Source organism: Pavona decussata, unplaced genomic scaffold, assembly GCF_977016875.1.
Source record: "Pavona decussata unplaced genomic scaffold, jaPavDecu1.1 SCAFFOLD_102, whole genome shotgun sequence".
Classification (NCBI taxonomy): Eukaryota; Metazoa; Cnidaria; class Anthozoa; order Scleractinia; family Agariciidae; genus Pavona; species Pavona decussata.
Window position 1 is genome coordinate 2800777 of NW_028145517.1, and position 11063 is coordinate 2811839.

Consider the following 11063-nt stretch of genomic DNA (forward strand, 5'->3'; position numbering starts at 1 on the left):
GACGGTTTAATTCAGTCGAACTTATTAATTACTGCTCTGAAACAAAACGTTTATCTACGGTTGAAGGAGTAAGTGCTATAACGAAAAGTGTTAAAATGTATTAACAATTCAGGGGGGAGGGGGGTAGTATCCTGTATGACCTCTGAAACCAAGTCATGCTACCGCGCGACTTGGTTTTACTGAATGCTTGGCAAAAGCCTTTGATTGATTGACGTATAAAGAAAATGCATTTTGCAGTAACTGTCAAAATTCCCACGCGCTGATTGGCTCGTAGCTATTGTCTATAAGAGTACAGACATTAAAAATGACGTCAGATGTAACGCACGCGTTTTCTCAACGGAATTTTAAGCCAATTCCTCTCGTACTTTTTCCATGTTCAGCTTATAGACTTGGTGATACTTTTGTTGGCACGTACTTTACATATTTAAAAACACAGCCTGAAAAGCTTTTGGCCGCTCTTCTAATTAACAAATCGACGGCAGTTTTCTATGGTCTATACTCTTACAGACCATAAAATGTTCAAAACTTGGTAGTGAAACCACTCGCCTGGTCTGTAAGAGTACAAACCATAGAAAACTGTCGTCGATTTGTTAATTAGAAGAGCGACCAAAAGCTTTTCAGGCTGTGTTTTTAATATATAAAGTACGTGCCAACAGAAGTCAAGTCTATAAGCTGAACGAGCCAGCAAGTTGTCACGGGAGAAACTTCCGATCAACCGGTCGCTCTATGGCTTGCTGCAAGTCAGCAGTCATGAATATTTCTAAAGAGGCTCGTCCGGCCTTACAGTGCAACGAACTCAACCGGGGCCACCCAACATTGATCAGCCAATCACAGGTCACGTTTACAACAAAGGAGTCTGGCTTTGGTGGTTTGTAAACCAATCAAAAACGAGAACATTTCTTTAAATTTCAAAGTGTCGTTTTTTTCGGTGGCCCCGGTTGAGTTCGTTGCACTGAAAAAATCTGAGTTCCTTCATACGAGATTTTCCTAACAGTATCATCCGGCGGACAGTGATTTGTTACATAGTCATTAGAAAGTGCCACAATATTTGACAAGTTTCAACACGCATGCGCTTCGTTTTTTCCGCCATTCCAGCCACTGTCACCAAACTTTTCAACTTACACCGATCGACCACCCGTTCCTACGCGCTTTTCGCTCGCCTACAGAAGGAAGGGAAAAGGCTGAAACAGAAGCATATAACTATGCTTCTGACTGAGGCCAAACTCAATTGGTTCTATGATTGTTTTGCCAAATTGTCCTTAGAAACTGCAAAGACCATATACCGTCAATGGCGCATATGAATTGGTGAGGGTGAGGAAATCAGCTCCCGTTAAAGAAATTTTAGACAAACCTTTTCCGCGAAAATTACTGTTGACGATGCGTCCACTGTCCTCGCATGTTACTTATTAACAATTCATTACGCAGTCGCTCGTGATTGGTTATCCGAAATCTAAAACTGAACCAAGCTGTGAAAGTGTCCATAAGGAAGTTAGAGTGGAATCGTGAACTGGGTTCAGTCCTATTAAACACTTTATCACGAGGCTTCTGCCGCGGCGCATTAGAGCTACCGCGTGTCAACCGTATCTAACAGAAATAAATGAATGACTCTTCCATCTCTAGGGTAGATTGCCGCAGCTTTCCAGCTCTCGAGGGGGCTCGTTTCCCGAATAGCGGTTGTTAACCTTTTATTGGGGACTTTAAGCAGCCACGACGAGGACGTCAACGAGAACGTCCGAAAATAATAGTTTAAATAAGCAAAACACTGTCTCTGCACGTGCGTTATACACTTTAGTACATTTCTTAGCTGTCCTCTCCAAAGCAACAACCTGAAATGATCAAATTCAAGGTTTTATGGAGAACTTGAAGGCATAATGATTAATTTTCCTTTCTCTTTCTGAACTTTAAAGTCGCCCCTTCGACGTTCGCTCCTGGATTGTTCGACCACATTACAAAAACTAAATGAGTAGAAATTTTCGCGAATTTATTCAAAAAGCGCGAATGTTATTTTTGGGTTCCGTTTTCGTTGGCGTCGTCGTCGTCGTCGTCGTCTCTGCTCAAGGTCCCAAATAAGCCCTAACAGTGATCAGCAACAAATTTCCCCTTGTAATATCAATGCTTATTCAACCCCTGAGGTCATGAGAATTAAGGATATGATCACCCAAGATGAATTTCCTTGATATTTCAATAACTACTCCCCAGTACTTTTACAAGAAAAGGATGAGGACAAGATAGGAGAATTTGTTCTTTTGATATGAGAGGTTAAAGGGTTAAGGGAGGCTATTCCATCACTATTCCTTTCACAAAAAATTGGGTCACGCACTTCGTTAGACTTGAAATATTTTATTTATACATGAAAAACATTTACAATTATTTTTTTAAGAAGTAATATATACATTCTTTTTATCTTAAAACGTCATATTCAATAATGCCTTAAACAAGAAGTTCCGCTAAAAAAGGGCAAGCCCCTTCTTTATTTCACACCTTTGCGGGCGTCGGATGCAAATTTAGACGCTGTTCAGTCGTAAGCTGTTGACTCAAGCGTCCTCTTAAAAATATTCCTCAAAATTTTATAATATCACCACAGCAATATAAGATATCAAGTTCTAATTTGTTTAACGAGCACATGTTGTTTGTCAGTTGTTTACGCTCTGATGGTTGATTGACAACTGAAGGTGAGAATGGCCTGACCAGGCCCCTTTATACCGGAACTTCCTGTTTAAATGTGTTATACAACCGAATCAGAAAGCTGTAATTGTGATTGTGATCGATGTCACTTGGAGTGTGTTATAAATCACCAGTTTTAGCTCGGAATCAATGTCGCGGCCCATATATATAACATTCTCAGGTTTCCTGTTCCCATATCGTCTGCAATAAGCATCACTGTACTAAACACTTTGACACTTGAATATTTGTTGTTTTTTTTAAATTTTTTTTTAATTTACGGAAACAGTAGCGTTTATCGATAAATTTGAGAGATCTTGTTACTTCAAATATACACCTTTTTTTTCTCTCTATAAGTTTTCTACTGGGTTGTAGTCGCTCAGAACAGTTTGATAACTGAGAGATTCTCCCACGTGAGAATTCGCAAACAACGGGCCAGTACACATGGATTTTAATTCGTCCAAAACCAAATCAGTAAACTCGTCTATACACTGCCAGACATGGCGTTGATAACGGTGACTCTGGGCAAATGAACTTTTATCGTATTTTGCGAATCAGCTGTTGTAGGTTACTAAGTATTAATCGATGAAAGCAATTAATTAATTAATTAGTTAATTAATTGCAGGCCAAAGAAAGCTTTCATGTTCTTGTCAGATCCAATTTGCAAACATGTTTCGGTTATCACATTAGGTCTTGTATTTTTCTCAGTAGTCTACTAATGACCTATCACTGATTGTGTTTGAGTTTAATTGTTTAGCAGGTGAAGTTCTGTTATCTTCTCCTATTTCACCCCTTTGAATGCTCGCCACCTGCAACTATTTGCTACTTTTTTCCACTTTCATACTTCGGTAAGAGAGCAAACGCCTTTTTAGGAAATTCCCTATGCTATGAACAAGTCACAAGATCGATTGTTTGCTATTCATCTGCCTATTTGTCGAGCAAGAAATGTACAAATAGCGACGTTGAGCTCTCCTTGTCTTTCAAATCCTTGCAACAAAGCCTCATTCTGCTTACTCACATTTTCTTGACGTCATCTTCACTCCGCGACAGGTGCAAGATTTTCCCGCGCAAAAGCGCCAAGCGACTGCGAGCGCTTTCTTTCGTTCACGTGACTTGCAGTAACTACTAGCTCCTGTTCAGATATTGATTGCTTGCGCACTTCTGTGTCTCCTGCCACAGGAGAGAACTGAAGGTCTATGTTTTCTTCGGACGTCTCAGTTGTACCACAGGCATTGCAGTTCTGCTGATGTTCTTGGTTTTGAGATCCAGCGAAAGATGTGTTTTCTTCATCAGAATTTCTTCGCTTTCTTTTAAGGTAAAGTGTTAATAGTAGTAAGATCACCATTAAACCAACGATGGTGGACACTCCAGCAACCACTAGCAGTGTAGATGGAGAATCTGTGATAAAATGGGGAAGCGAACATTAGTATTGAACACTAGTCCAATCTAATTTAGGGCCTGTTTTCATGGGATGTCCAAGTTTAAGCTGTCTGAATGACCGAAAAATCTCACTTAAACCAACCAGCTTCCTTAACGGGTTGAAAATCATGATTTCCCTGTGCAAAATAACCGTTATTGAATAGTCACTGGATTTTATCCACAGTCTTGTAGCTGAACCAAGTAGTTTACTAAGCAGTAAGTACAACGGAGCCCAGTTATTGAAGGCACGATTAAGGGTTACAGTGAACTTTCATTCCAGTTTAATTGCTAATCAATAGTTTTTTTCCAAAAGATTTTTGCACTTCAGTTTGGCCTAATCTTCTCCAGCTTAGCTTAAAATAAGCTTTAAAACAGTTTTAAAGAACGAGATGAAATCGCAGTTAACTTTTAAAAGTGGATTAGCTTTGATCGCCTTTAAAAGACTGGCCGGACAAAACCCCAGTAAGTACCACAGGAAATGAAGGTCACGACCGCTTGTGAAGCTCTGAGCCGTAGCACATGAGTCTCAGGCCAAACGCGAGCAAAGGTTTGAAATTCAGTTCCATTAGCTGTGATTCTTGTGTGGCTCAAGATTAAAGAGACAACGATGTTGGCGTTCACACTATGCCCAATCGATTTTTGTGCAAACAGAGAAATTCATCCAGTACAGTGGAAAACGGAATGGCACAAAACTTCACACAGCATAACAGATAGGTTTCGTGCTTCCGGAGCAGATGACATGATGTTAAGACGTAAGTTATATACGGCCTGCCAATCCGGTAATGTGTGTCCACATTGCACTTGGAGAAGCACGAAAAACGTTCCGATACAACGCGTTAATAGAGGGGAACAGCACAGCAGTGCTTACGCTCAAAATTGTGCCAAAATCGGCGTCTCATTTGTGAACAAAATGGTTGCTTCGTCCCCGGACGTCTCAGTCGAACGCGGTGCGCATTGTGTTATGGGGCTGCCCTTCCCATCAAGCTCTATGCTCCTGTTTTCCCGCTCTTTTCACGAAATACGTTGGTACCCCGAGACAAGGCAGTTTATGGTTTCCTTGCCAGCACCGCACCTATGCGATGTGGTGTGAATATAACGAGGGCCAGACGCAAAAACAACATGTAATTTGTATCCAGTAAAGTGGGATGACACTTGCTTGAAACAAAATCCCAGCCACATATAGACTAGACACATTGCATTAACTTGCCTTACCTTTTACAGCCCTATACTTCGCTTTAAATTTAGCAGACCTGTATCCATTCAGTTTAAATCTGATTCGCATTTCGCGACCGCTGGAAGACGTCTTTCCCGGTTTTGTTTCACCGCAAAACAATCCCAACGTTTCACTGTCAGTGTCAGATCCATCACGAACTTCAAGAAAACTTGATTCTGATTCCGCGGAGCACGGCTGGGAGCGTCCAAAATCAAAGAATTCAAATTCCAGTTCAATAGAGTATCTCCTAGCAACGGAGATGTACCACGTGCACTGAATGTTGTCCTTAAAGTACTCAGGGTACCCAGGGCTCGCAAGATGGCCTTCCTGTGCAGTGAACTTTATGTTGTCATTTTCTGTGTTGTTCTTGAAACAGTCTGCCGCAGATCGTTTCACTGATGGGATAAACGCCAGAATAACAGTTATAACTCAAAGGTGAAATGAGATTTTGGAGGCTTAAGTGATGACTGTGAATAGAAAAACCAGAGACAACTAACGCAATGATGGGAGCTTGAAGCAAAATTACATAGCGCAGAAAAATGTTCATGAGACAAATTCACGATTGGTTAGAAAATGTCGCGCCACGATTTTACTTTAATAATTGGTTTAGTGCTGAGATTGGTTAAATAGAGTGGTACCATTTTCCAATTCATAGTTTTTTCAAGGGCTAGAAAATTGTCTGTTTTGGTTAGAGCAAGCCTTATCTCATTAACTCTTTTTACTATCATGAATTGCCTTGACAAGAAGAAGCCACATACAACCTTCTTGAAACTGTGACATGCTAGAATAAGCTGAAGATGTTTGTAGAATTTGTTTTCTTTGTTAAAGTTAAACGAGGTGCGACTAATCGAACATGAGAGTAGAAAAATGCATTGTACTTTTCTAAATCTATTTATTATTATTATTATTATTATTGTTATTATTATTATTATTATTATTATTATTATTATTATTATTATTATTATTATTATTATTATTATTATCATTATTATTATTATAAAGGCAGTATGTCAACATCTAAATGCCAGATATAAATATTATATTTAACAATTATTCCACGAGCGCGCGTTGGATATGAGATGATAGATAGCCAACGAGGCGCGTGGCGCCGAGTTGGCTGTAATCATCTCATATCCAACAAGCGCAAGTGGAATAATTGTTTTATTAAAAACAATCAAGAAATATTGCTAGACCTTACTGATTTCGCTGTGCAAAAATAACCAGAAGAAAATTTAGTGGTCGCCATTTCTCGGCCATGGTATAATGGCTCATATACCATGGCCGCCACTCCAATCAAATTCCTTGAATTGCATCTTACAATGATTCAGTTTTTAATAAAAAATAATAGTCTAGTTTCTAAATTCATAGTAATCTTTCTTGGGGAAGATTCCAAATATGACCAACCCCAAAATTCCCTCAACAATCGCAAGACATCATCTTGTTTCAGAATAATTTTACGGGCTTTCACGCTGATGGCGTAAGTCATATGTATTTGCACTTTCATCCCCTTGAAAACGTAGCATATGTTAATAATAATAATAATAATAATAATAATGATGATGATGATGATGATGATGATGATGATGATGATGATGATGATGATGATGATGATAATAATAATAATAATAAAGACTTTATTAACAGCATTTCTACAAAGTGGCTCTTCATCCGTTAATATCTAACTAAAATTAATTACAACTAAGACAAACTTAAGAAAAAACGGTGTTAAAATGAATAACAAATTTTGTGTTCCAAACGCTAAATGAAAATCAATCACAGTCTGGACCTGGCTTTATCTTGTAGCAATTTCTTCGTCTCCTTAAAAAATAAAATTGGATCCATGCAGTTTCTTAAAGAGAGGGGAAGGTTATTGAATAAATTAGCAGCTTCATCTTGAAACGTATTGGCGATCATTGATCTTTGGAGCTGTATACCCTTGCTGGAGCGTAAGTTTCGATTACTTTCGATAATTCGATAATCGAACTTAAATAAGTTATCTATCTGAACTGTTCGTATTCGTTATCGTATTTTCTAATCCGGATAAATTTAAAAAGGGTGACCTCAGGACAAAAATAGACGATGGAATACGCGCAAAATACGTCTTCAATATTAGCGTTTTCAAAAGGATCCGTTTAAAGGGGAAGTATCACGAAAATTTGCTGTCATTTCAAAACCCAAAAAATGTTTGACTGTTAGCGGAAACAACAAAATAATTGTCAAGTTTGTTAAAAATTATCACCCCAGTACAATAAAACGGTCGATTAGTGCCTCTGGCTAGAGACAGGGTAGGCCGGTTTCGATTGAAACTTGAAAAATATTAGGCTAATGTTTTTCAAGTTCTCGCATTTTTGTTTCCAAAATGCGCTAGAACAGATCACAAGTTGTTTCTTTGAAGAATTGAATTGATTTTGTTCCTCTCGTCATTCTAGAATTATTTGGCAGGTGATTGAAGGTCTTATTTCATCATTTTTAACAAAAGATATCAAAAACCCCATGATACTTCCCCTTTAACTCGTTCACACTCAACCACCTCTTCAGCTGGCGTTTTCGAATTGAAATGGAAGAAAGACCCTCGCAGTTTAAGCAGTTGTGAAAAGAAAGCCTGAAAAAAATTCATGCTTAAACGGGATTCGAACCCATGACCTCTGCGATGCCGGTGCAGTGCTCTACCAAGCCACCTAGGAGCTGGTCATATTGTGAGTTCGTAATTATACCCGTGGAGGATGAATTAATGAATGTGAATATATGAAACATATATTCACATTCGAATTTATCCGCTCTGAAGAGCGTTTTCCAAAAGATTCCGGCGAAAAAGCTTGATTAATGGACGGCGGAAAGCCAAACCGAAAAGGAGAAAACATTGTTTTCAAATTTATGGGGTTTAGTGTCGACAAGACTTTAATCAAGAACACAACACGAAATCCAGACGTAAGATTTTTTGAGGTCGAAGTCCGGACTTCCTTTATCGATAACCCACAAGGAAACCACTTGGCATTGCCAACACGAAAGGCGCCAAGCAGCCACGAACTTGTCAGTACTCAATACCGAAATGATTTGAATTTAATGACACGCCTTATTTCAAGAGAACAGCAAGATGGTTGCCAACTTGTTTTTGTTTAATACTCAAGTGTTGATGTCGAGGTCTTATGTGAAATAGATTTAATGGCAATGGATGAGACTTTAAGTCGACAGCTGAAGCTCAAAATAATACCCTCAAGCAACCGAATTTAGCTAAGTAATTTTCTTCTTGTCTCCATTTCAAGCCACTCAGTCACTCCAACCAATGGCACCACTGCACTAATTGAAGTCGATCTTATGATTCTTTGTTTAAGACTTGAAAGATCATCGAACTTCTTTTTGAAAAACATTCGAAAGCAATTTATGCTACTGTAAGAGAAACCGCGGAAGGTAAGTCCCTGCTCAGTAGCTTTCATTTGAGTAGGTCCGATGCAGAACACCTTGCACTGCATAACAGAAAAAAAAAAACCCACAGGAAGCCACAAGGGCTCAATAGCATCAACAGATTCGACTAAGAACCACCCAGTGTAGCGCTTAATAAACAGTGCCACAGGCAAATGATACTGCTAAACGGTCACACTTCAACCTAACCTAGCATTTGTACGGTTGATTCTGAGAAAGATGGTTGAAATACGGAAAGAGAAAACAAAGTTTACTTTAATTATTTTGGTGTATGTTAAACAAAAAGGTTAGAGGGCTTGTTTAATTCACTCACATTTTGACGTGAATTGTGAGCAAAGTAATTATTTACGCCTGGAGCCTTTTAACACTACCATTTGATATTGTAAATTGTTTAAGCCCTAAACGAACTCCTTTTTCTCTATTTAATATTGCGAAACATTAAAACCATTTTGCTTTACCCGAATCACGTCATCCTTTCATTTCGGAAGTGATATTCTGGAAAACATAAGAGGTCGGAGTTTATTTTTGACATCGGTTCATGTGACCTCCTCAATTCATTTCCATATATACACAAGACTCCACGAAACCTGGGCAATTAATTTACCGAGAAGATCAACAGAGCTTGTTCGTTCAATAAGTGAAAAATCGTTTGCGTAATCTGTTAAAATCCGTTTATTTCCTGTCTGGTCGGCGTTAGTCGTGTTTGAAATATGAAAATCTAAAGCCGAATAAACTGTGAACTTGACGGCCCGTGTTCGAGTCTAAATCTTGCATTCTTCTGACATAAAATCAAGATGTTAAAAACTGGTCTTCGAGTGTTCATTTTTACTTCGACACGTTTGTGCAGAATGGAGCGCCTAGAAGCTAGAATCATTTTAGCGACAACTCTGAATTCTTCATGTTGAACAATTAGCGAGGTCGGCTAGTGGTGTTTCAGAAACTCTCGGCTACGTCGGCCAACTATCGCACGCTTGATTCTGCACATTACAGTAATCTATGACTCGAACATTATGTCCTCTTTCTCAGTGGCTGGCTGAGGCGAGGGTTCTAGTGGTCGGGATTTCGCAAATGTGTTTTTTCACTACGGAAATATCTTTTGTAACCATTGTTTATGTACGAAATTCCAAGCGCGTTAACTGTTTACTAACAACCGAAGGTTCACTGGCTCAAAGTTTGACTGCATGCAACTGAAACGATGAAGAACCTTGATGATCCCATGTAGCGAAAATGTGAAAGCTGTTCAGCATTGCTGCTCTCTCGTGCTAATTTGTTTGTTTGTTCTTCGATGCGTTTTGAAAATGGAATTTTGGACCCTCCATTCAGTTTTAAGCTATGCCAAAGATAGCAACATAGTATTGTGTCAAGCTTGCGCTGATTCGAGACAAAGAAACGCAGTTTGAGTTGAGCAAAAACTGTTTGGCAACCATAACCGCGGTTATGGACCACTTAGGATTTTAAATAGTGTACACACCAGCCGTTCCGAGTTGTATCATTTGGCCAAAATTTAGAAAGGATATGTCCCTGGAAAGAACTGACGGAGAAACATCAATTAAATTAGAAAGTTATATTCTATTGTATACATGTACTTACATAAGCAAATCGCCGTCACAATCAAGATGATGCTACAATTCATCTTAGCGATCCACCGACTCAAGGAGAACGCCAGTCCGCACAAGTGATGAAATCATTCCGTGGGGAATTTTTGGGTGCAAAAGGATTTCTCACACAGAATTCAGGTCTCAGTCAGATTAAGTCGCCGAAACTCGATATCATCGCAAACGCAATCGTGAAGTCAAGAATAACTTCTTTTCCCTGTGCAAACAATTTTGATGAATTGTTCAAGAGACCACCAACGTACAACAGACGAAATTTAAAATTCTAATTACTCGGTGAGCTGACGGGGACAAAATTGAACTTCAAACATCACTTTGTGCTGCGACAACTGATATTTACAGGATTTCAAAAGATCAGATGAAATCCCGCCCTCAATCATTTACCACTGACAGCAGAAAAGGTATTATTTTCCGTTTTATGTTGCGCAGTGTGGTAAGCTTGGCACTGGATTGGGTGCACACGAGTTGACATTTCTGACAATGCTGAAAATAAACGAATTTTAACCGCAATTAAAAATAGACTCCTCCATTGTATAGTTTAATTATACAAAATGTTATTTTTCTTATTTCATAAAATAGGCGATGGTTATTTCCCAATACTGTATTGCCACTATGATTTTTTGATAAAGCTCTTTAATTTTTAAGATCATTCCACAGAAAAAAAAAACAACCGTAAGTAACAACTGCTTTAAAGCGGCCGAATTAGACTAGCAAAGCTTCCATAATTCATTATTTTA

At 38.8% G+C, this 11063-nt stretch overlaps 1 protein-coding gene across 1 annotated transcript; it reads right to left on the bottom strand.

Moving 5' to 3' along the window:
* Nucleotides 1-2320: 2320 nt before the first annotated feature.
* On the bottom strand, nt 2321-10702 carry LOC146471630 (membrane frizzled-related protein-like). The gene is made up of 3 exons (XM_085120157.1): nt 10304-10702; nt 5293-5688; nt 2321-4059 (listed from the first exon to the last, which is right to left on the bottom strand). Exons 1-3 carry the CDS (start codon nt 10344-10346, stop codon nt 3698-3700), a joined length of 801 nt encoding a protein of 266 aa, XP_084976283.1. The 5' UTR covers nt 10347-10702; the 3' UTR covers nt 2321-3697.
* Between the last annotated feature and the right edge of the window lie 361 nt (nt 10703-11063).